Raw genomic sequence first — 26,252 nt, 5'->3', positions numbered from 1 at the left:
TGTGGCATGTGGGGTGTGTGGTGTGTGTGGGGTGTGTGGTGTGTGTGGTGTGTGTAGTGTGTGGTGTGTGTGGTGTGTGTGTTCTGTGGTCAGTGTGGTGTGGTGTGTGTGGTGTGTGATGTGTGTGTGGGGTGTGTGTGGTGTGTGTCGTGTGTGTGGTCTGTGGTCAGTGTAGTGTGGTGTGTGGTGTGTGATGTGTGTGTGGTGTGTGTGGTATGTGGTGTGTGTGTATAGTGTGTGTTTGTGGTGTGTGTGTGTAGTATGTGTGTAGTGTGTGTGGTGTGGTGTGTATGGTGTTTGTGGTGTGTGGTATGTGTGTGGTGTGTAGTGTGTGGTGTGTGTGGTGTGTGTAGTGTGTGTGGTGTGTGTAGTGTGTGTGGTGTGTCTGTGTGGTGTGTATGTAATGTGTGGTGTGTGTAGTCGTGTGGCGTGTGGGGCGTGTGTGTGGTTTGTGTGGTGTTTGGTGTGTGTTGTGTGTAGTGTGGTGTGTGTGATGTGTGTGTGGCGTGTGGGGTGTGGGGTGTGTGTGGTTTGTGTGGTGTTTGGTGTGTGTTGTGTGTAGTGTGGTGTGTGTGTGTGTGTGGCGTGTGGGGTGTGTGGTGTGTGTGTGGTATGTGTGAAGTGTGTAGTGTTTCTGTGGTGTGTGTGGTGTGTGTGGTGTGTATGTGGTGTGTGGTGTGTGTGATGTGTGTGTATGTGGTGTGTGGTGTGTGTGGTGTGTGGTGTTTGTGGTCTGTGGTGTGTGTGGTGTGGTGTGTGTGGTGTGTGTGGTGTGTGATTTGTGTGTGGTGTGTGTGTGCATGTGGTGTGCAGTATGTGTAGTGTGTGTGTGGTGTGTGTGTGGCGTGTGTGGTGTGTGGTGTGTGTGGTGTGTGGTGTGTCATGTGTGTGGTGTGTGGTGTGTGTGTGGTGTGTGTGTGGTGTGTGGTGTGTGGTGTGTTGGGTGTGTGGGGTGTGTCGTGTGTGTAGTGTGTGTGTGTGGTGTGTGGTGTGTGGTGTGTGTAGTGTGTGTGTGTGGTGTGTGGTGTGTGTGTGGTGTGTGTGGTGTGTGGTGTATGTGGTGTGTGGTGTGTGTAGTGTATGTGTGGTGTGTGAGGTGTATGTGGTGTGTGTGTGGTGTGTGTGGTGTATGTGGTGTGTGGTGTATGTGTGGTGTGTGATGTGTATGTGGTGTGTGGTGTGTGGTGTGTGTGTGGTGTGTGGCGTGTGTGGTGTGTGTGGTGTGTGGTGTGTGTGGTGTGTGGTGTGTCGTGTGTGGTGTGTGGTGTGTGGTGTGTGGTGTGTGTGTGGTGTGTGTAGTGTGCGTGTGGTGTGTGGTGTGTGTGTAGTGCATGTGTGGTGTGTGGTGTGTGGCGTGTGTGGCGTGTGTGGCGTGTGTGGTGTGTGGTGTGTGGTGTGTGTGGTGTGTGGTGTGTGGTGTGTGTGTAGTGCATGTGTGGTGTGTGATGTGTGTGTGGTGTGTGGTGTGTGTGGCGTGTGTGGTGTGTGTGGTGTGTGGTGTGTGGTGTGTGTGGTGTGTGGTGTGTGTAGTGTGTGTGTGGTGTGTGGTGTGTGGTGTGTGTGTAGTGTATGTGTGGTGTGTAATGTGTGTGTGGTGTGTGGTGTGTGGTGTGTGTGTGGCGTGTGTGGTGTGTGTGTGTATACTGCGTGTGATCACGTGCAGCCCCGAGCCCGCAGGCCATGTGACCATCTGGTGGGGCAGAAACGGGCTGCAGGTTGCCTTGCCTGGCTCTGCTCCCAGCGTCCTCCGTGTTCTGAGCTACTCATTAATCAGCTTCCTCATCTGAAATTGCGAAATCCCCTGAAGCTCAGGTCCTGTGACCACAGGTACGGGCCAGCATTGGGACAGGCTTTGCCTGTAAGAGGGCTGGTCTGGGGGGACATTTGAACCCAACTCAGGAACACCTCACAGGTCCGCCAGCAGGGCTAGACCCTGGGGGAGATCCAGGGCAACAGGGTCCGCCTGGGAGGCTCAGCTCCGGCACTGCCCCGGGCGACTCTGCCCACACAGGACCATTCCTCTCGCCTGGACTCCTCTTGGGGTTTGCCAAGGTCTGTTCAGAAACTGAGATATCAGGGAGTTGATTCTGCCCAGACCAGCAGTGGGCCGTAAAAGTGTTACTTTGTACCAGAAAAGTCCTTTCTGGGAAAAAAAAAAGTATTCCAAAGTTTGGGTGTATGAAAATAGCCCCGTGGTGTCTGTGGTTTTCTACTAAAGATGCTTTGATCAGACAAACTCTCTGTCAACCACGCGAGGGGCGTTATGGAGACACGCAGATAATACCCTAGGCCAGCGTGGCCTGCTGTACTGGGAACCAGGGCCCTGGATGAGCAGCCAGGACCGAAAGCCTCATTTCCTTCCTTTGTAAAATAGAAAACCCTCCATTGGCTGTCCTAGGTGGTTGCCAGGATCCAGCTTGGCTAACGATAAGGACCTGTGCGGCTCTGTGGTGTGTTAAGAATCCTTTACCTTCTTACACAGTAGCCTCACCTTTGTGGTTGCAACAATCTAGGAAGGTTTTCTGTTTTGTGGAAAAATTGAGTGCAATGAAACAATCTGTTAAAGTCAAATGTAGGCGGCCGAACACTGCACCCTGCCAGGCATGAAAACTTGAATGTAATTTATTTTTAAACTGATGATTTAAAGAAAAGAAAAAAAGCAGCAACATTGTAGCCTATAAAATATTTGATTTATCTGAGGCAAAAAAATCTTAAAACTATGACTCCAGAGACTCCCAGGGTTAGGATGCCTAGTTCATAAATTCTCATAAATCCAGTGAGTCCCAGGAGCCTTAGGGCAGCCCCCACACACCCCATCCCATCTCCCCTGTCACTTGTGGCTCCTTAATACCACACAGACACCCCCAGAACCACTGGAAGGAAATCCCTGGCCCTGGCCCTGAGAGAATCCTGGGATTTGGAGGGAGAAGGGCTGGAAAAGCAGGACCCCGCTGAGGGAAGCAGCAGTGGAGGTGCCCGCTCCTCAGTGACCTTCTCTCCAACTGTCTGTCGCCTCCACATCGGTCCCCCAGCTTTGCCTTCAGGCTTCCTCTCCGCTCTGTTTCCTTGCCTGAAACGATCAATTCACTCGTTACACCTGTTGTAAGAGGAGTCTCTGAAATCTTTTAAGACAAACTGGCAGGGGATTAGTATGAGTTTGCAGTTTCTTCCCTCCAACTCTGAACAGAGGTGGCCGGCGATGAGAGAATTTGAGGTTTACTTATCGGAGGGAACAGTTGGATTTGGAAGCATGGGGCACTTTGAGCAGGGAGGACAGGGTGGATGGGGGCCCTTCAGTGGGTCCCGAGCACCGCAGGAAGGACCAGGATGCCTGGAGAGTTTGAATAAGGGAAGCAGTGTGCTCAGAATGCAGAGAGGTGGGCGATGTGGTTCGGCTGTGTGTCCCCAACCAAATCTCATGTTGAATTGTAATTCCCCAGTGTTGGAGGTGGGGCCTGGCGGGAGGTGACTGGATCATGGGGTGGTTTCTAATGGTTTAGTACCATCCCCCGGTGCTGTCTTCCAACACCTGGTTGTTTAAAAGTGCGTAGCACCACCCGTCCTCAACTTCATTCTCTTCCTCCTGCTCTGCCACGTGAAGAAGGTGCTTGCTTCCCCTTCATTCTTCTGCCATAATTGTAAGTTTCCTGCGGCCGCCCTTCCCAGCCACGCTTCCTATACAGCCTGCAGAACTATGAGTCAATTCAACCACTTTTCTTCATAAGTTACCCAGTCTCAGGTAGTTCTTTATAGCAGTGCAAGAACAGACTACTAGAGCGGGCACATGCCAACCCCAGGGAAGGCCTGTCTGACATTTTCTCCTGGGGTCCTTCGTGCTTGAGGGGCCCTAGCATGAGAGAGGGCACATTTCTTTCTCCTGTAGTTCTCCTTCCGTCTGTACCTCCTGCTTCCATAACACAGAATTTGGACCACTGCTGTAACCTCTGTAGCTCATCCCTGTGAGGGGCTCCTGTGGGTTGGCCTGTCACACATGGAAACGTGCGTTCTGAACTCTAGACACCCCATGGACACAGAATCTTTGGAATGCAACCTATTGAGACTTTTTGGTTAGTCTGTGCTCACGCATCCAAACTTTTTAAAAAATTTGACCAAATTGTTTTTTCCCACTTGTATTCAGTGGATAGAACAACACAACCAGGCTGTCAAAATGAGAAAATACGAAGCTATGATGTATTGGTGTCAGAACAAGATGAGCTATTATTAAATTTCTACTGAGCATAACAGTATAAGGCTTCTCCTTTCAGTAATGGTGAACTAAGCAATAGGGACCAACCCTCTCTGGACAGATAGCTAGAAACTTTTGAACAAAATACTTAAAAAAATATTTGAATACTGATGGGCTAGTGAGATAGCAAAAATCTACTGGGCCAACATCAGGAAGAAGATAGAAATTCAGACAAATGAACCCAGCATTTGGGGCAATTGTTCCTTTGGGAGTGATTTTTAGTCATGGAAGAGGTGGTTAAGAGGTGGAGCCATACATTTTTGCCATTCTGTAGAAATAAAGGACAAAATTTAGAGTCTGAGACACTCCAATTTTGGGGGTGGGGGTCTTAGCAACCCTTCCTCTTTGCATTAGGACTTTAAAGAATTAAATCTAAGGTAAGCTGGAAATAGACAAATCATTTCAAGAACTTTTTCAGTTTTCAGATATCTTGATGGTCCAGAAAAATCTCAATTTCTAAAATTAGATTAAGAAGATTCCAGATTGTGAATATACCCACTTGCTTGGTAGTTACAAAAAATTCTCAGAGAAAGAGTGTATCAGCAAATTATTTCCACAAAATGTTTTTTTTTTTTTTTCAAATGCAATGTCTAGCATATAATCTAAAGTAAGCAAACACACAAAAAGAAAAGACGGTGTGGACAAGAACCCATAGAAACTAGAACAATAAAATTCAACCATCATGGGTTCCAAATATTGAAATTAACCAGGTAAAACTTTTATTTTTATTTTATTTTAATTTTTTTGAGGCGGAGTCTCATTTTGTCACCCATGTTGGAGTGCAGTGGGGTGATCTCGGCTCACTGCAACCTTCAACCCCAGGGTTCAAGTGATTCTCCTACTTCAGTCTCCCAAGTAGGTGGGATTACAGGTACATGCCACCATGCCTGGCTAATTTTCATATTTTTACTGGAGATGGGGTTTTGCCATGTTGGCCAGGCTGGTTTTGAACTCCTGACCTCCAGTGATCCACCTGCCTCGGCCTCCCAAAGTGCTGGGATTACAGGCGTGAGCCACTGTGCCCAGCCAACCAGGTAAAGCTTTTAAATAGGCGAGACTGTTAAACTATTTTAGAAAGACATGACAGATTTGAAAAAGTTCATATACAAATTTAAGAACTGCAATATATAATTTTGAAATTAAGAACTCAATGGATAGGTTTAACAGAACATTAGGCCAACTAATAAGAAAATTAGTGAACTTGAAAATGAATTAAAAGAAATTATCCAGGCCTGGCACAGTGGCTCACACCTGTAATCCCAGAACTTTGGGAGGCTGAGGTGGGCGGATCACTTGAGGTCAGGAGTTCCAGACTAGCCTGGTCAAGATGGTGAAATCCCATCTCTACCAAAAATATGTTTTAAAAAATTAGACAGATGTGGTGGCTCACACTGTAATCTTAGCTACTCAGAATGCTGAGGCAAAAGAATCCCTTGAACCTGAGAGGTGGAGGATGCAGTGAGCCGAGATCGTGCCACTGCACTCCAGCCTGGGTGACAGCGAGACTGTCTTAAAAAAAAACAAAAACAACTATCCAGAATCAGGCATGGATGGGACATAAAAATTGAACATTCAAAAGAGGTGTTAAAAGATGTAGAAGATACTGTAAGAAGTTTTAAAAAATATTTACTGGAGTCTGAAAAGGAGAAGTGGAAAAGAATACTCAGAGACAATACTCGAAAAAATACTGGTTAAGAAAAAAATTTTATACTGAAGAAAGGCATTTAAGACTCAATATTTCTCTCTAGGCATTGCTTTGCTGCATTCCACAATACCTAAAATGTAAGAATAAAAGTGACTTAAAATAAAATAATGAAAAAAACATAACATGGCGATACTCAGAAAAAGAAAGCTAATGTACATATACTAATATCAGACAAAATTGACTTTAGACATGAAATTATTGGAGACAAGTCTATTAGAGACAAAGAAGGATGCTTTATTCACCAGGAAGATATAACAATTCTAAATTCGTTATATTTTCATTCTATTATACATACACATACATATATAGGTATGTAGGAGGATTGCTCAAACCTGGGAGGTGGTGGCCACAGTAAGCCATGATTGTGCCACTGCATTGCAGCCTGGGCAACAGAGCAAGACCTAGTTTCAAAAAAAAAGTTAGAACAAAAACAAATACAAACAAAGTAGAAGGAAGGAAAAAAAGAACAGAAATAATAGAAAACAAATATACAATAGAAATATACTTACGAAAATTAATAATAAGAAATGAAATGTGAGTAGTTTTACAACCATTAAAGATAGGATTAAACCATCTCAGATGAGGATAAAGGTATGAATAAAATTCAATGTAGACTTGTAATTTTAAAAAAGGACTCTTAGTGAATTAGACTACAATGGAAGTTCTTTAATCTGACTAAATATATGCCCCAAAACCTACAGAAACCATCATAATTAAAAGTTAAATGTTCCTTTGAGGCAATGATGGCTGCCCTTCCTGCTTCTGAGTAAGATTGTACTGGAAGTCCTAGCCAGTGTTGACTTTTTCTGAGACGTCAACCAACCCGGGGGAATTCCTTTCTAAGAAATCCCCTTTGAGTGATTGGCTCTGAAGAAGTTGGTCTTGCTCTCATACAAGTGCAACTTTGTTGGTTGGGTGTGGTTACATGGCTGCTGTGGCCAATAAGCTGTGCAGCTTTGTGGTTGGGTGTGGTTACATGGCTGCTGTGGCCAATGAGCTGTGAGTGCAGGTAATGTGCATCAGAGGTCTGGGTCCCTGAGGCATGGTCTCTTCCAACCTTTAAGGTCATGGCTGTTTCATTAGGCTGGATCCCAGAGTGAGAGAAAAGCCCCCAAAACTACTGCAGTACACATGGAGTATGAATGAGAAATAACATAAATCTTTCTTATTATACACCAGAGATTATGGCACTGAGACAGAGGGCTGTGGACGCCACAGCAGCACCAGCCTGGATGCTAATCTGCCATGTTGGTTGATACGTGGCCCACCCAAATCTGTGGCCCACCCAAATCTGATCTCAAATAGTAATCCCCACGTGTTGAGGGAGGGACCTGGTGGGAGGTGATTGGATCATGGAGACAATTTCCCCCATGCTGTTCTCATGATAGTGAGTTTTCATAAGATCTGATAGTATATAAGTAGCAGTTCCCCCTTCATTCTCTTTCCTGCTGCCATGTATGATGTGCCTTGCTTCCCCTTCACTTTCCACTGTGATTGTAAGTTTCCTGAGGCCTCCGTAGCCATGTGGAACTGTGAGTCAACTAAACCTCCTTTGTCTGTAAATTACCCAGCATCGGGTAGTATCTTTATAGCCGTGTGAGAAAGGACTAATATATTGGTGTTGATGAAGAGTCAAACTCTAAAATATGTGAGGAGACTTATTCTGAACCAAATATGAGTTACCATGGCCTGTGACACAGCCCGAGAAGGTTCTGAGAACATGTGTTCAAGGTGGTCTGAGTGCAGCTTGGTTTCATACATTTTAGGGAGACACGAAACATTAATCAAATAAATGAAAGATGTACATTGGTTTGGTCTGGAAAGGTGGAACAATGGGAAGGTGGGGGCTTCCAGGTCGTAGGTAGATTCAAAGATTTTCTGAATGGCAGTCCGTTGAAAGAGTTAAGTTACTGTTGAAAGACTTAGGAATGTCTGGGTTAAGATAAGGGTTGTGGAAACCAGGGATTTATCATGTAGCCTCCAGGTAGCAGGCTTCAGAGACAATAGATTGTAAATGCTTCTTATTAGACTTAAAAAGTTTGTTCTATAAACCAAAAATAAAATTTGAAGGCCCCCCCAACCATCTGAATGGACTTCCTCCTAGGCCATGGCATTCTAAATTTAACCTGAAAGACTGGTTTAGGCCATGACAGGAAGTGGGGGTCAGACGTGCCTCATTGTACCCACCAGCATGAACATCAACACAGACCTTAAGTCTGATAAGAAACATTTAAGTCTATTCTCTCTGAAGCCTGCTACTTGGAGGTTTCATCTGCATGATAAAACTTTGTTTTTCACAACCCCTTATCATACCCAGACATTCCTTTCTATTGCTAACTCTTTCAACCAACTGCCAATCAGAAAATGTTTAATCTACCAATAACCACCCAACCCCGAGCTTCAAGCTGTTCCACCTTTCCGGACTGAACCAATGTGTTTCTTTTTTTTTTTCTTTCTTTCTTTTTTATGAGATGGAGTTACACTCTGTCACACAGGCTGGAGTACAGGGGCAGAATCTCGGCTCACTGCAACCCCCATCTCCCAGGTTCAAGTGATTCTCCTGCCTCAGCCTCCTGAGTAGCTGGGATTACAGGTGCCCACCACTACGCCTGGCTAATTTTTTTTTTTTTTTTTTTTTTTTTTGCATTTTTAGTAGAGATGGGGTTTCAGCATGTTGGTCAGGCTGGTCTCAAACTCCTGACCTCAAGTGATCCCCCCACCTTAGCCTCCCAAAGTGCTGAGATTACAGGCGTGAGCCACCATGCCCGGCCCCAACATATTTCTTAAATATATTTGATTGATGTCTCATGTCTCCCTAAAATGTATAAAACCAAGCTGCACCCTGACTACCTTGGGCATGTGTTCCCAGGATTTCCCGAGGGCTGTGTCACAGACCATTGGTCACTCATATTTGGTTCAGAATAAATCTCTTCAAATATTTTACAGAGTTTGACTCCTTTTGTCACCAGTTGTATCAGTAATGCCAAAAGGGAGGAGGGGATAATGAGGTATGTCTGGCTCCTGCTTCCCATCACAACCTGAACTAGCCTTTCAGGTTAACTTTGGAATGCCCTTGGCCAAGAGGAGGCATTCAGTCAGATTGTTGGGGGGCTTAGAATTTTAGTTTTGGTTTACATTGGCTTATGATTAACATTCTGGGAAGTCCTCTAAGATTTCCAGTTTATCTCCCATTCCCTGTGTAAGAGCAGCTACTTACTGTAAGTCCTGCCCTTAGGTCAAACAACCTTGACATTATCATACTTCAACCATCCGGCACATTCCTTCTGAACCACTCCTTCCTATGCTATATAACCTCTGCGTCTGGGGCTGAGGGGTAGGGATCCACCGTGATCTCATCTCGCTGCCACCTGAGACACAGACATGGCTTCTCTTTGTAAGTCCCTATGAAACATTTCTTTCTAAGAAACTCAATGTGTCAGCCTCTCAGCTTCTTTGGACTTTGGGGCTGGTTTGCATAGACCTGCCCACTGTAAAACGTGGGCTGAGAGACCAAGAAATGTGCAAAGGGAATGAAGCATCTGTGGGAGAAATCCCAGGCAGCATGGGTTACCTTTTAGATGCATGTGTGTGAGTGCAGTGATGCCTCTAAAATGCTGGCATGCTTAAAGCAATCATTAGCTGAGAGCCATCCATCACCCAGCGGTAAGGAAGGGTGGTGAGCAGCTACTGCTGTGAACGGCTGCTTCTAGGGGGTGCCTCTTTGGTGATGGAGCTTAGCCAGCAGCAGAGGCAAAGTGAAAGGGCTTTGGTAGGAATTACAATTGGGAAAAGGTTTTTAAAAGAGCTTGGCAGTCAAAAGCTAACTTGGTTCAGTCTGCCATGTGGGTTGTATATGTGTGCACGCCTATTGCTTACTGCTTTTTTTTTTTTTTTTTTTGAGTCAGAGTCTTGCTCCGTCACCCAGGCTGGAGTACAGTGGTGAGATCTCGGCTCACTGCACCTCCACCTCCCAAATTCAAGCAATTCTCCTGCCTCAGCTTCCAGGGTAGCTGGGACTACAGGCGCCTGCCACCATGCCTGTCTAATTTTTGTATTTTTAATAGAGTTGGAGTTTCACCATGTTGACCAGGCTGGTCTTGAACCCCTGACCTCAGGTGATCCACCCACCTCAGCCTCCCAAAGTGCTGGGATTACAGGCTTGCACCACTGTGCCTGGCTCGCTTATTGCTTTAAGGCCTCTGCTTTCTGTAAAACTTCTCAGTCGACTGAACCCTGTTTCTCTGTTTGCTTCTGTCTGTCCCTCTTTCCTCTTGCAACCCCCAATGACACATGAGGGACCTAAACAAGGAAATTTCTGACAGCCTAGGATCCTTGGGGAACCGGGAAAAGGCACCAGTCTCCTCTCTTTGGGAGGAACCTGTTTTTCCTCGTGGCATCCTAAATTGTAAGCAGACAGGTTCCCCTCAGGTCTAGGACTGTGCTCTCTTGTACTGTGTTACTGGGCTCGTTGGCTGTTTGTAGGGTACTAGAGACTGCTTGGCACTGTGAGAGGACTTGACCTTGATGTGTGTGATGGCTGGTGGTTGATGGCGGGTGAAAACCACAGTGTTGGAGGTGGCTCAGGATAGTCGTGCACTGGAAACCATCATTGCTATGGGGGCTACTTGGGTCTTTGCATGTTTGAAAAAGAAAGTCATGGTTTAGGTCCTAAAATCTGCATGCTTTCTTGGTTCTGGTCCTTAAAGGGCTCAATCCTAAAGCCAGTAATCTAATTAAGAAACAAGCTAAATTGAAAAGACCTCCAATCTAATGAATCAGCCTTCAAAACGCTCTGTAAAGGAAATGCACATCTTTAGGGGGAATCTCCATTTGTAAGGGCATCTCTGTCTCTGTACTGAAACCACTAGAAACTTTATCTACGGAGAAGACAATGGCTTGAAGTTTACATAACAGATCTTGCTTTTGCTTAGATTGAAGTTCTGTTCCTTTCTACCTGTTTCCCCAGAGATGTAGATTTAGAATTAGGAGATGCAGATTTAGAATTTTCTCCTGAACATTTGTTTAGGCCATGAAACAGGCAATCGAGAGATTAACGGTCTAAAGTGAGGGAGAATATTTAAAAGATGACAAAAGAAAAATCTTATTAAATGTGTAAGATCTGCTGCTGTGTCTGCTACATCTACATATGTGTCATGCGTATGTGATACTTCACTACTGTAGAAAGTAAAAAGTTCCTCTTCAAAGTTTCCCTTCTTGTTAAAGAATAAATCATAAGTGTTAGAAATAATAGTTTCTTTTAAAGACTAACTTTCTTCAAGCCTCCTTGCTTTGCGCTAATAACTCTTTGTTAAGCCCTGTCCTATGTAGCTGTTGGACATGCTCTCAGGCACGTTCCAGTTCACAGCCTATGCCCCTTCCTTATTTGGAAATGTTATTGCTTCTTTAAATCTTTCATAAGCAACTTCCTCCTTTCCTTTGCTCTCCCTTGCCTTTACCTAGTTAAGAAAGTTTTAGGTTGTTAGCAAGTGAAGTGTCAGTTTAGACTGTGAGGTTCAGCTCCAGCCAATGGATGCAGGACACAGCAGTAAGGATGACCGAAATCCATAAGGGATAAATACGTCTGCTTTTCCTTTCTTAGGTGTACTCTTGTGGCAAGACTGCTGGTGAGTGTACCCTTTCTGCAGAAAGTGAAAATTGCCTTGCTGAGAGAATTAAATTTATGTTCAAGTGCTATTTCTTATTTTATTTTATTTATTTATTTTTTGAGACGGAGTCTCGCTCTTTTGCCCAGGCTGTAGTGTAGTAGCACGATCTCCACTCACTGCAAGCTCCATCTCCTGGGCTCACGCCATTCTCCTGTCTCAGCCTCCTGAGTAGCTGGGACTACAGGCTCCCACCACCATGCCCGGTTAATTTTTTGTATTTTTAGTAGAGACAGGGTTTCACTGTGTTGGCCAGGATGGTCTCGATCTGCTGACCTCGTGATCCGCCCACCTTGGCCTCCCAAAGTGCTGGGATTACAGGTGTGAGCCATCAGCCTGGCCCTCAAGTGCTATTTCTTTATGGCACCAGGGAACAAGCATTTTGCATTCCTAACACTACCAAAATATATGAAAGAGAACATTTACATGCTTAAATCAAATATTTTATCAGAAAAATAGATGCTAGCTTGAATGCCTTTTAGCGCATGCGATTTTGGTAATCTTTGGTAAATAAAACCAGTTTCAAAATTCTCTTCAGGAATTTAAGATCTTAAAGTCATATTATGTTAAATTAATCCTAGGGTTTTCAGCAGAAATTGGGATTACTTAGAGTGTGTTTGGTAAAGGTTATAAAAGTGTGATTTTTGCTGAAAGGAAAAGCAATTTTATCTAGAATATTTACAGATTGTTTCAAAATGAAAAGAAGAGAGTGCTGGGTTGGGTCTTGGGGCTGGACCAAGCTCAGATCCGGGTCTGTCTGAGCTCAGATCATCAGCCTCAAAGCTACCCACAAAGGGGAAAATTATGCCAGGAACAAAAGAAATTACCTTTGAGTCCTGTAGTTACCAAGAAGATAGTCAATGTGGGGGAAGGGAAAAACCAAGCAACTATTGAAACTAGAGGGGAGTGTGAAGGAATTGTTCCATTTTGTAGGTCTGGATCATCAGCTCCCTGAAGAACCCTTATGAAAATAGATTGTGAGAGTGACTAATTTGGGAGCAGTGTCTCTGGTTTAAAATGCTGCGGAGGGGGAGAGCATGTTTGGGTTGACGCAGGACCCATACTCACCACTGAACAATTGCAGCTGGGTATCTACAATCCAGACACACAGGAGGGTATTCCTGAGGGAGCAGCCAGCCTGGGGGACCAGGTAAAAGGCACTGGAAGGTCTTTTTACCCTGAGAAGGGGACAGTCTGATTCCACTACAAATGCCAAGTGCAGCACCTCAGATGAAGCAGCTGGCTTCTTCTCATGGGTCTTACAGATGCTGATAAAACCATGAGGTTAGTTAAGAGCAGGGGAAAGGCAAAAGGAACAGTCAGAATCCATCAAAGGGAAGTGGAAATTTTAAAGTGGTTATAAGGTAAATAGGCCAGGCACAGTGGTGGCTCACGCCTGTAATCCTAGTGCTTTGGGAGGCTGAGGCAGGTGGATCACCTGAGGTCAGGAGTTTGAGACTAGCCTGGCCAACATGGTGAAACCCCGTCTCTACTAAAAAAAAAAAAAAAAAAAAAAAAAAAAAAATTAGCCAGGCATGGTGGCAGGTGCCTATAATCCCAGCTACTCAGGAGGCTGAGGCAGGGAATCATTTGAACCCAGGAGGACGGAGGTTGCAGGGAGCTGAGATCTCACCACTTCACTCCAGCATGGGTGAAAGAGTGAAACTCTGTCTCAAAAATAAATAAATAAATAAAAATTTAAAAAAGTAAAATAAAAATAAGGTAAATAAATTTTTAAAAATCGATAGATGAAGCTAAGAGGAAAGAGGAGAGAGTCCTGGGGCTTATCCCAGCAGGGTGGCAATCTTTAGATAATTACTAAGAAATGGAATGAATTGAGGACTAAGTTCTTATTTTTTATCTTGCCCAAATTCCTACTTAAGGGGTCTGGGGAGTCATGTTCTACAAACCATAAATTCTCATCAGATGGGTTTTATTTAACCCTGTATATTGTGACTTACTTTTCAATCTGACTCTGGCATAACATTATGAGACAAGGAAAAAAATATTTAACCCCAAAATATATTTTCTTGCCATCCCTTGAAATTGCCCTGCAAAGTCTCTTGTGGGAAAAATCCACATTCTATAGAGAATCCCCTTCCCACTTTGTTTTCCTTCATTTCTTTCCAGATCCAGGAGATAATCAACTAAGAGCCAGGTACCCTTTTAGGTCCGATATGAAACATTTTACAACCTGCTCTCTCTCTGAAGTCTGCTATCTGAAAGATTCCTCTGCACAATAAAACCTGGTCGCCACAATCCTTTACCTTAATCTCAACGTTCCTTGCCATTGATCCCAGGTCTTCAGATTAACTCAACCAATTATCAACCAGAAAATGTTTAAATTTACCTATAGCCTGGAAGGCCCCGCTTTGAGTTGTCCTGCCTCTCTGAACCAAACCAATGTATTTCTTAAAGGTATTAGATTACTGTCTTTTGCCTCCCTAAAATCTATAAAACCAAGCTGTGCCCCGACCACCTTGGGCACATGTTCTCAGGACCTCCTGAGGGCTGCGTCACGGGCCATTCGTCACTCAGATTTGGCTCAGAATAAATCTCTTCAAATATTTTATAGAGACTGACTCTTTTTGGCACTGAATAAAATGGAAATTGATGGAGTTAAAATAAAGGTCTTTTTTTTTTTTTTCTTTTGAGATTTAGTCTTGCTCTGTTGCCCAGACTGGAGTGCAGTGGCACAATCTCGGCTCACTGCAACCTCAGCCTCCTGGGTTCAAGCGATTCTTTTGCCTCAGCCTCCCGAGTAGCTGGGATTACAGGCATGCGGCACCACGCCCAGCTAATTTTGTATTTTTAGTAGAGACGGGGTTTCTCCATGTTGGTCAGGCTGGTCTCAAACTCCTGACCTTAAGTGATTCACCCACCTTAGCCCTCCAAAGTTCTGGGATTACAGGCGTGATCGCCCAGCCAAAACAAAGGTCTTAACACCGTCAAAAGTTGGGTGAACCAAAGGAAGCCTCCACTGGCCCCACAATGTTAAAGGGCCCCAAACCAGTTTTCTGTATTTATCCCAGATTGGATAAATTAAAAAAAAAAAAAATCAGAGGGCAAAGACTGCAACGAGTAAGCTGAGGGCAATGCTGATGCAGATAAGTCCAGATTAAAGATTGACAAGAGAGACCCTTGGCTCAACCCCTGCTGGGAACCTAAATCTTTTTTACAAGAGAGGGAAAAATGGCCTGGGGGGTTGAAAAAAGAAGTTCCTGGTGCTGTTACAGGTGTAATTAGACACTCATGAGCAGGGGTAGGAGAGAGCTCTTCTCCCACCTGCTAGGAATGTGGTTTGACATCACCACAGGTGACGGTTTGACAATGATCACATTGCCTCTCTAAAAGGGCTAAATTGGCAGCCGGCACTAGCGAGAGGCCATTTCCTGATGGTCTACACCTGTTGCACTACCGTGTTCATTGAATGCCGGCGCCAGGGAGAAGCAACTTCCTGGCCATGTGCATTAAGGGACAAAATGGCGGAATGTGACCTTCCGGGGCACACCACAGGAAAAGGGAAGAAAGCCTCAGAGGGGCATGCCTACAACTTCCTCATCACACTGTGCGTGCTGACCTCCCAAAGGTAAGGAGGGCACTGTGCATGCGGGCAGCCCACCCGAAGGGAAGAACCATGGGAAAGGGGCCAGCCTGGAAAGTCCTAGGATCACGGTTAAATACTGCATTTGACTTTCATGTCAGGACCATGAAGAGACCGACTTGGGTCTCTTCCAAGCATACGTTCCTTTCTTTCTTGTTCTAAAGCCCTTTAAAAGAAACTTCCACTCCTGCTCTGAAAGTTGCCTCGGTCTCTTTTTCTGCCTTATGCCCCTCAGTCGAATTCTTTCCTCTGAGGAGGCAAGACTTGAGGTTGCTGCAGACCTGTACAGATTCGCCGTCAGTAACTTGGATACCTTCCACTGCTGACATATCCGGCACCATGAGACTCGGATATTTTCCACCCCTAACATATTTGGTGGCGTGACTTAGATACGTTCCCTGGTGGTGAGAGAGCTCTGTGCCTCACCTTCTTTGGCTGGAGGCATCCAACCCCGGTGCATGGTTTCCTTCTCACTCTCTCTCCTGGTCACTAACCAAACCCCAGAACAATTCCTCTTGGCCATTAGTGACTCTGCTCCCCTTGGCTGATATCTCAGCTCACTCTGATGGGTGACTCACAGGTGTGGGAAGGACTTTAGGGTCTGCACCAAGCAGATTAGAGGCACTCACTGACCCTCCTAGGCAGGAGGCTTGTGAGAATGGTGAGGCTAAGGCCTAAAAACCATGCAATATCTGGGGTTTCCTTGACTTTTTCTTTTCAACTAAAATTGGCTCTTTTCCAAAACCCTGCACCCCCCGCCCCCATTCTCCTGTTTATTCTCTGTGTGTTCTGAAATGGCCTTCAGCACTCAATGGATGTTCCACCGTGGGGCAAGCCTGCCTCTTTGCGTTCACTTTGCCTGCCACGTGACTTCTAAACACTCCCTGTTACCCGCGTGCCCACGGCTCTCTGCGTTTGTGCAGCAGTGAAGACACGGGCTCCCTTGCAGATATCCTGAGGTTTACGTTTGTTTCTCCCAGCTCGAATGACTTTCAATCCTTCCCCTGCCTGCTGGCACACGGCTGGGACAGAGGCTAATTGGAACTCTGGCTCTGCCAGCTTCTTACAACTCACCATGTGCTTTTTGTTCCTGTTATGCCCCAGGACTAGGTTTTCGGATGGCTTTTAAAAGCAGCTTGTCCACCTGCATAGGGCTTTGCTCTGGCCCTTTTAGGATCTCACCCTCTTGCCTTTTAAGCTAGCACCACTTTGGGAGGAGGAGAAATTCTTCCCCCAAGCCCTAAGTCCTCCGAAAGTCAATGCTTTATGTCCACAGGGCGAATAAACGTTGCCTTCTTGAATGCAAGGGCTGCTGTTTTTCTGAGCATATGAAGGCATTCCATGAGTATTCCTCCCGCTTCCTTCCACTTCCTCCCATAGCCTCCATTTCTCTAATTACTTACACACCCTTCTCAATGTGCATCAAGACCTTCAAGGTTGTATTCCAAGGGAAGGGGGAGGAAGTCCAGTCCCTGTGGCAGTTAATGGAGAAACAGGCTTCTAAGAAAAGAGATAATCATTATATTACTAGAATCCTCTGAGTAAGGGTCACTATAATGTCATGGGGACAGGAATACAGGCTGGCCCAAGGCCGAAGAGGCAAGAGATCCACAGGACAGAGATGAAGAGGGGTCCCAGGCTAACAGATTACCATTGGAACAGAGATGAAAGGCTAGGGCATACATGGTGAGGACCAGTACATTCCGGAACCCCAGGGATGGACAGGGGCCCACTGTTCACTCCAACATCTCCTCTGTTCTCAAGTGGGTAATTGTGATGAGATGGGATGATGGGTACACGGTAAAGACTGGTTAAGTCCAGAACCCAAGATGATGAGGGATGCCCCATTTTGGATGATAAGAAGAAAGGAGAGATGCTTCTTTTTCCTTTTGTCCTCTTTTTTCTCCTCTGTCCTCTGTTTGCACACAGCAGATGGGCAATCATGTCTACATACCACAGGACATGCCCCTCGGATACATCCCCCCTAAACTTGGAAAAGTTTAATTTCCCCAAACCTTAAAAAACTAATTCTCCTTTGTAATACTGTTTGGCTTAAAAATGAACTGGGAGGAAATTACAAAAGTCAGCCTTGGAACCCAGTACCTGTGTGTAAGAGGTCCTCGGATTAGCCTCTTAAGTCTTTTATAACCGAGAGTAGAGTAAGGAGGACAGGACTAAGCCTGGTGGGTGGGACAAATGGCATCCCCTCCCTCCAAAAGAAAAAATTCACACTTTATATTATTTAAGGACCAATTACCATTCTTCCACTGGTCCCTGGTAATATCTGGATACCCCACACCTCTTTGGGGCAAAAATATACTCTCTAAGATTGGTGCTCGCTTAATATTTACCCAACCTCTGAATTCATCTTTCTCTCTAGTAGCCCTATTTATCCCAGGAAAGCTACCTAAATCATTAACCAAAAGCTTCAACCTGGACAGTCCTACCTCAGAGATATACAAATAGCCCACACTTACTTGAACAAGCCCTTGCATAAATCTAACCAAGTAATCTCTTGACGGGGGATAACTTCTGCAGTATGCCCACAACCTCCTCATCTGCTCTCCCTTTACAGGATGCCAGGGTCACTAGGGCTGCCCAGGGAAAGGGAACCTAGAAGCCTGTCCTGCCAGCAAAAGGGAAAAGTTCTTGCCAGCCAGCCTCCTGACTTCCTTCTCTGTGCAAACTGATCGTAGGAATGGTAAAAATCACTGTATTCTCTGCCCCTCCATGACCAACTTCTGACTTGACTTCTTGAATTTTCCTTTCTTGGAGCTACCTTTGTAGACTCTAAATCTTGTAAAAACTGCTTACTACCTTGCTGAAAATACCTCATACACTCGTGGATAAATCATAACTTTAGTTAAGGCTTATTGGTTTCACCTGTGAGGTTACTGTTGGCAAAGTTCAAAAGCCAGAAATATTGGCCGTTCTTATTACCTGGCTAAAGTTGGGTAATAAGAGACTTAAAGGCTTTGTTTTAAGAGCATTACGGTTAAAATGGGCTTAATTAAAAGCAGATATCCAAGCTATACATATATTTAAAAGGTCTTTGTTTTTTTTCTCTTCTTGAATCTTATTTTTTTTCTGGGGAAAAAAAAAAGTTTTTTTCTTCTCAGTCAACTGATTGTTTTTCTCCATTTTGTCTTCTTGCCACTCTTGATGCACACGTGAGAGTACCCAAGATAATTTCTAACAGCTTGGGTCTCCTTGGGAAAAACAGAGGAGGTGCCACAGACCCCCCTTTTGGGAAAAACCTCTGTTTTCCTCATGGAACCCCAGGAATTGGAAGTGGATAGATCCCTCTCAAAACCTGAGGCTCTGTTTTCTTTGCATTGTGTTACCTGATGTTTTTTGACTTTTGGCAGTAGCAGAAATTACTTCACATTATGAGAGAACTTTGGTAATAACTAGGTAGCTAATAGAATTTTATGGATGGCTAATGGCAGTTTTGGGGGGAATACTCAGCTCTTTGACGTTTGGATTAGAGAAGCATGCTCTCAGCCACCTGGAAGATATGGAAACGTCCCCCTCCTCCACTGAGAGATAAAACCTCTATAGGAAATGGGCTGGTTCCCTCTTTCTTGGGATCCAGGATCTGGTGTAAAATGGGACTCCTAATTTTGGGGATCTGTTTTTGCCTTCCAGGTGCACCTGTTTATTAGGCACTGGAAGCTGCATGTTTTCCCAGCCCTGTTTCTGGAAGAGCTCCACCCTGGAGCCAATAATCCAATTAAGAAACTTAAAAACTCCTGGCAAATAAAAAATCTTACTGAATCTTCTGTCTGTCCATGTATTTATATGTGTTGTGTGTGTGATGTTTATGTAAAAGAACTCTAATTGGTTTAAAAAATAAGGACTTAAATATTGTCAGAAAAATAAAACTAATGCCTCTTAGTTCATGTAACTTAAATAATCTTTGGGGAATAAAGACAGTTTTAAAGATTATTGGTAAAATAAAAATATCTTCAAAAATTTAGACATTTGGTCTAAATTATGCAAGTCAGATATTAGGTTTGCTAAATGTTTTAAGGTCACAAACTGTGTCTTTGGATTTTGAAAATTGTTTAGCCTGATTTACACCCTAGGTAAGGCTTGGGGACAGGTAGAGTTAGCCATACCCCTAGCTATGCTGGAAAGAATCAGATCTTATCTACACTTCTCTCTGGTGTCCTAGGCTCCAAACCTAGTACATAATTAAAATTACTTACTAACCAGGCTTTTTATCAAAAGTTGCTAAGAGTTCTTTCTTTGGTCTGTATTTGTGTAAATATGTCATTGGTATGTTTTCCAAAATTATGGAATTCTGATATAACTTAGTGTATATTATTAATCATTAGAATTGTTATCTAAAATTGTTGTGTGCCACAGAGGTAACACATTTCCTTGTCAATTGTGTCTTTAACTGTGGGTGCCCTAAGACTTTTTGTCATCCACGATTATTGTCTTATTTTAATCCTCTTTAAATGTTGGTTTTATAATCAGCTGCAGAACTCTAATAGGTGTTCTTAAATGCAACTTTCTGATAACTTTGGAGATTGTGACATTAGAATAAAGGAAAAAACCTTTCAGGACTCTAATGGAGAGGTAAAATATTCATGAATATCAAACAGAACAGGAGTTAATGGAATGGATTGAATTAATAGAAGACTGAAGTAATCCTTTTTGACTTTGTAACTTAAAATGTCACTAATCTTTGTTGTTTTTCAGAGCCAAAAAAACTTTTCTTTTGAGCTATTTACAGCTTTTAACAATTGAGTAAAATACTTCTGTGAAAAAACTTGGAGCCTATTTGATTCTCTCTGCCTGATTTCTCTAGAATTTGGGAACTATTTGTGAGTATTCTAAACTTATGGTAATATAGTTATTTACGTAAGTGCAATAAGAATGGTGTTTTTTGTTTGTTTGTTTTGTTTTTTGTTTTTTGTTTTTTTTTTGGCAAGAGGATGCAGTTGGAGAAACTGGTTATTTTACCAAGGCTCTAACTGGAATGGCATGCTTTCCTTTAAGGAATCAAACCTGACTTGTAGAGCCAATAAAATCCCCTTGGGAAAACTGGCCTCATACCTTGTCTACACACTCCCTGTACAGATTTCCTAACCTGCGATGAGTAAAGAATGTCACTTTCTAACAGGCCCAGGAGCCCCAAGTTATTTTGGAACCTCAAGAGGACAGAAATTTTCCCAACTCACAGGTATTTGAGGGTACAAAATCATAGCTGGGCTTGGCTTTAAAAAAGTCTCATCTAAGATTCCTTATGAAACAGAGTTCCATCAAAGCCAATTTGAAAAGCTTATGTGAAAAATAATTATTCTTGCTGTGCTATATGCAAGTAATCAGGTCAAGAATAATAAGACTGAAGTTTATTCTGCAAACAAATTAGTCCTGTCATATTTGTTTTCAACAAAAATGCGGACTAGAGGGAGAAAAATTATGTTTCAAAAATTGTAGTACCTACTATTAGATTCTAGTCTAATAGTACCTACTATCAGATTATAGACTTCTCAGCTGTTTCTAAGTTTTTGTCTGCATTTTATACTAACCCTGCTTATTCCCATGAGCCAACCAGTGATCTCTGGCTGCAGCTAAGAAGAAACAAAAGGGATTGGCCATCAAGCTCCAGATGATCCTCAGTGAGTGATATCATCCTCTCAATATTCAAGAGATTCCTTTCTACATAGGACCCCTAGACTCCCATCAGTGAGGCAGAAAGGAGGCAAAATCCTGCCCCTGTCTGCCTTGGACTTGGATAGACACTGCTTTCACCAACCTTTGGAGTCACCCTCCTACCCTGTCAGCTAGCAAGAGGCCAAGACCCAGAGAACCACCACTGCCCCTTTGTCAGTGGGAAGCAGTCACAGAAGACTGACCTTCATCCATTTTTCCCAAAGATTTGCAGTCTTGGGCTGTTGAGGTGGGGAAAGGTGGCAGGCACGAGTGGGGCAGGAGAGGGCTCTCCCCCATCCCCTAGGAATGTCAGGTGATGGTCTGGCAATTATCACATTGCCTGTCTGAAATGGATAAATTGACAGCTGGCACCAGGTAGAGTCCATTTCCTGATGCTCCACACCTGTTGCAGTAAAGTGTTCATTGAATGCAGGCACCAGGGAGGAGCAACTTCCTGGCCATGTGCATTAAGGTACAAAATGGTGGAATGTGACCTTCCAGGGGCACACCACAGGAAAAGGGAAGAAAGTCTCAGAGGGGCATGCGTACAACTTCCTAATCACACTGTGTGTACTCACCTCCCAAGGGTAAGGAGGCACTGTGCATGCAGGCAGCCCACCCGAAGGGAAGAACCATGGGAAAGGGGCCAGCCTGTAAAGTCCTAGGATCATGGTTAAACACTGCACTTAACCTTCATGCGCCCACTTGGGTCTCTTCCAAGTGTATTTTTCTTTCCTGTTCTAAAGCCTTTTATTTTTATTTTCCTGCCTCAGGTTTATTTGTATAAATAGTACAGGAGGACCCCAGCCCCATGCAGATGGCAGCCCAGAGGTGGGGGTGGGGTGTTGCACCAGTCCTTCTGTCCTCACGTTGGCAGACAGAGATACCTACTCTGTAGCCTTTGTAGTGGCCTGGGCACCTTTGGGAGCCTGAGCTGGAATTGAAGCTGGAGCTGCAGCCTGGGCCTTGGTTTGATCCTTGGCCTTGGCCTTGGCCTTTGGCCGGCACAGCCAGAGCCCCTTGGCAATGTGAGCACGAGCACGCTTCCCAAGCTTGAGGTGGGCAGTGTAGGTAAGTCGATCAAGCTTGCGGCTGACACCCTTTGGGATCTTGGGCTTAACCTCCTTGGGCTTTACGAGGGCCTTGACAGCCTCGGCACGTGCACTCATGGCCTTGGCATTGTTGGCCTGCATCTTCTTTAGGCCCTTCTTGTTGTGCTTCTTGGCAAAGTGCATGTTCCTCAGGAACTTGGGGTCCACCCCCTTAAGAGATTCATATCTTTGTGATCGGGGTTTCTTGATACCATTTCTGTGCCATTTTCGGGACTGGTTGTGTGTGGTGTGGTTCTTGGACTTGGCCATGTCTGCACCTTTAGCCGCGGCTCCGGAAGCGCCTAGAACCGGAAGAGATCTAAAGCCTTTTAAAAGAAACTTCCATTCCTGCTCTGAAAGTTGCCTCGGTGTCTTTTTCTGCCTTGTACCCCTCAGTCTAATTCTTTCTTCTGAGGAGGCAAGAATTGAGGTTGCTGCAGACCCATGAGGATTCACTGCTAGTAAATCGGATACTTCTACTGGTAACATTTGGTACCATGAGACTCAGATATTTTCCACCCCTGATAGGACCACAGCATACAAAAGAAAAGTTGATAGGATTGTGTAAGTTGAAATGTTTAAACAGGCTTTATGCAAAGCCGTTGTGACTCCTTTGCCAAAATGTTTTATGAAAGTGGGTCTAGTATCTAACTGTGGGGCATTTCTCCTGCTTAGTACTATAAAACTGAAGGCACGCAGATCCACCCTTTGAGCTATGTTAATTGGAAATGCTAAATGGGGATGTGAAAGGAAAACAATCTTGGGACCTCAAAGTCATTAAGCTAAAGGGAAAAGTCAAGCTGGGAACTGCTTAGAGCAAACCTGCCTCCCAATCTATTCAAAGTCATCCCTTTGCTCACTGAGATAAGTGCATATCTGATTGCTTCCATTGGAAAGGCTAATCAGAAACTCAAAAGAATGCAACCACTTGTCTCTTATCTACTGATGACCTGGAAGCCCCCTCCCCCCTTCAAGTTGTCCCACCTTTCTGGACTGAACCAATGTACATCTTACATATATTGATTGATGTGTCATGTCTCTCTAAAATGTATAAAACCAAGCTGTGCCCCAACCAGCTTGGGCACATGTTGTCAGGACTTCCTGGGGCTGTGTCATGGGCACATGTCTTTAACTTTGGTAAAATAAACATCCCAAATTGCCTGAGACCCGTTTCAGATATTTGGAGTTCACAGGAACTAGTACGATTGCCGGAGCCCACAGAGTGTAGAGTAGAAGTTGGAGTGCTGGTTGAGACACATTTTCCATTTGACAGCCCTTTGTGGATTGTTTACAGGGGTTTATGGCAAAAGCCTGTGAGCGCCTCCCAACTACAGCTACAAGTTTCTGGACTAGAGAATTCCACCTAAGGGCATTTATTGCCTTGCTATGGGACGTTAACTGAAGATACCCCATTCTAATGAAATAATGGTGCCTAAGAGTTCCATGGCAAGATGAAAATGGTTTACATAAAATCTTGGTACCTGGGGAGTGTGAGGAGGAGATACTCATGGACAGTGGGCCTCTTCTTTTCCCTAGGACTGACTCTGGAACTGCATGAGGAGCTGCTGGATTCAACAGTGACTGATGAAAAGCTCTCACCTGATGCACAAAGACCTGCTTGGCTTGCAGATGGCAGCTCCAAGGTGAGCAAAAAGACATATTGTTTGGAAAGCTGCTCTGATTGAAGAAGAGTCAAGAAAACTTTTCTCTTTTGAGCTATTGATAGCTTACAATGATTGAGTAAAGTGTATTTTTTTTTTGAGACTGAGTCTTGCTCTATTGCCCAGGCTGGAGTGCAGTGGTGAGATCTCAGCTCACTGCAACTTCTGCTTCCCAGGTTCAAGCGATTCTCATGCCTCAGCCTCCTGAGTAGCTGGGATTACAGGCATCTGCCACCACACCTGGCTAAATTTTGTATTTCTAGTAGAGATGGGGTTTCACCATGTTGGCCAGGCTGGTCTCGAACTCCTGACCTCAAATGATTCACCTGCCTTGGCCTCCAAAGTGCTGGAATTAAAGGCATAAGCCACCATGCCTGGCTGAGTAAAGTGTATTTTTGTGAGCAAAACTTATCCCTCTCTCTGTTTTAGTTATCCAAAACTTGAAAATCATTTGTGAGTATTCCTATTTTATGGCAACATAGTTATTTGCATAAGTTCAGTCAGAATATGCTTTCTTACTGAACAGGACACAATTAGAGACACTGGTCATTTTATTAAGGCTTTGGTTGGAATAGCATATTTTGAGACATGACAGGACTGAGAGACTGAGGTTGACTTTGGAGCCAACAAAAAGGCCCTTGGAAGGACTGGCGTGGTGCCTTTGTCTAAGTGGTTCCCTTACAAAGTTTCCCACCTGTGGTAAGTAAAGAATGCCACTTTCTAACAGGTCCAGGAAACTCAAGCTATCTTGATACCTCAAGAAGAGGGTAATTTGCACAGGGATTCTAAGCACAGTGTAATGTCAAATCCTTGGCTCGGCTTCTGGCCTCAAGACTTTTAAAAAGTTGAATCCACAATTCCTTAGAAAAGTTCCAGCAAAACAAACTTAAAAGGAACCTATAGAGTTGGTCATTTGCTACATTTTATGCAAATAACCAGGCCAAGTATTGTTGCGGGAATCAGGAGGATGAGAGAGACCTCAGGGTAAAGCAGGAGGATGTTTATTGAGTGCACTCAGACCTAGCGGACTTAACATCTGGAAAACTGGGCCCAGAACAAAGACAGCACTTGACTTTTGTACACGCTTCATAAAAGGGGGTGGGCTAGCTTGAAGCAGGCTTACAGCAGTGTGAAAGCAGGGATACAGAGGCAGGACAAAGACAGTTAATCAAATTGTAACAGGTTCATAACTCAGGATTACACATGACCGTTGCCAAACAACCTAGATGTCTGTTATCCAGGTTTTGCTCCAAAGAGCCTTACACTGGTTTATCTCATAACCTTCAGTATGGTGCCCAGACAGCTGTAGTTCAGGCCTGCTCAGGCTTCTTATGACCTTCACTGTACTTCTTAGATAAAACAGAATACTTGAAGTTACAGAGAACAAGAATTTATAAACTCATACTGTAAAAGAAAGGAAAATGTGTTTTTCTCCTCCTATGTTGAGGGAGTTCTGGGAGAGTCTCCAGAGCACATTCCTTTGTGTCCTAGCTTCTCAGATAGTGTTTATCAAGACTTTTCCTGGGTCTGGGTCTTGCCTGCTACTGCCTTTGGGATGAGTCAGCCTAATACAGGAAAGCTTAATTCTCTTTCTTTTAATTTTATTTTTCTTTCTTTCTTTAATTTCCCACCTCAGTATAATGTGGCCAAAGTTTATTATGCAAATAAATTGGTCCTAATATAATTTATCCTTGATAGAGATGAGGAAACTGGAGAGAGAATATTTATTTATTTATTTATTTATTTATTTATTTATTTATTTGATGGAGTCTTGCTCTGTTGGACAGGCTGGAGTGCTGTGGTGCAATCTTGGCTCACTGCAACCTCTGCCTCCCAGGTTCAAGCTACTGGGGAGAGAAAAATTTAGATTCTAGCCCTGACCATTCATTGTGTTTTTATTATTTGTCTACAACCTGGGCTAATCCTGGATTATTTCTTGGCTACAAGAAGTCTTTGAGAAAGAACCAGATTTTGGCTGGGTGTGGTGGCTCACGCTTGTAATCCCAGCACTTTGGGAAGCCGAGGCAGGCGGATCATGTGAGATCATGAGTTTGAGACCAGCTTGGCCAACATGGTGAAAACCTGTCTCTACTAAAAATACAGAAATTAGCCAGGCATGGTGGTACATGCCTGTAATCCCAACTACTTGGGAGGCTGAGGTAGGAGAATTGCTTGAACCCAGGGGGCGGAGGTTGCAGTGAGCTGAGATCGTGTCATTGCACTCCAGCCTGTGCAACAAGAGCAAAACTCCATCTCAAAACAAGCAAGCAAATAAACAAAAACAGACCAAAAAACCCAGGTTTTAATTTTCTTCATGATGCTTTTAGTTGGCTCCTTAATGGGATAAGTTCTTTTTCATTGTTCTGGCACACAAATTCTTATTTGATTGTAATCCTGTGTGCAAATTATTAATGTTATGTATTTCTCATTGTCTGACTTCTGAGAAAACCACGGTCTTGGTATTCTGAAGACTAGAGATGATTCAGCAGGGCCTGTGCATCCCCCCCCCCCCCCCCATTTAGAATCCTGCTGGGCTGTTTTCTGTTGCCAGTGCACTGCTATTAAAACAATACCATACCAAGCACCCTCCCTCAAGGCTCAGGGACCATCGTGGA

The 26,252-nt window shown here is 44.2% G+C and overlaps 1 protein-coding gene and 1 long non-coding RNA gene across 2 annotated transcripts in view; one reads left to right on the top strand and one right to left on the bottom strand.

Moving 5' to 3' along the window:
- The first annotated feature begins 1,809 nt into the window (after positions 1-1,809).
- LOC119619310 (uncharacterized) overlaps positions 1,810-26,252 on the top strand; it is a 29,680-nt gene continuing 5,237 nt past the window's right edge. Inside the window, exon 1 of the long non-coding RNA XR_012091555.1 lies at positions 1,810-2,052. This is a non-coding gene — a long non-coding RNA (uncharacterized lncRNA). The remainder of the gene's footprint in view (positions 2,053-26,252) is intronic.
- Positions 21,679-22,291, bottom strand: LOC103221098 (large ribosomal subunit protein eL29-like). The gene has a single exon (XM_007971834.3). The coding sequence runs from the start codon at positions 22,244-22,246 to the stop codon at positions 21,773-21,775; it is 474 nt and encodes a 157-aa protein (XP_007970025.3). The 5' UTR covers positions 22,247-22,291; the 3' UTR covers positions 21,679-21,772.

This window comes from Chlorocebus sabaeus, chromosome 2, assembly GCF_047675955.1.
Source record: "Chlorocebus sabaeus isolate Y175 chromosome 2, mChlSab1.0.hap1, whole genome shotgun sequence".
NCBI lineage: Eukaryota > Metazoa > Chordata > Mammalia > Primates > Cercopithecidae > Chlorocebus > Chlorocebus sabaeus.
This window is presented reverse-complemented; position numbering and strand designations above follow the sequence as displayed.

Coding starts and splice junctions, on each gene's coding strand:
- LOC103221098 (XM_007971834.3), bottom strand. CDS start 22,246: ATGGCCAAGTCCAAGAACCACACCACACACAACCAGTCCCGAAAATGG.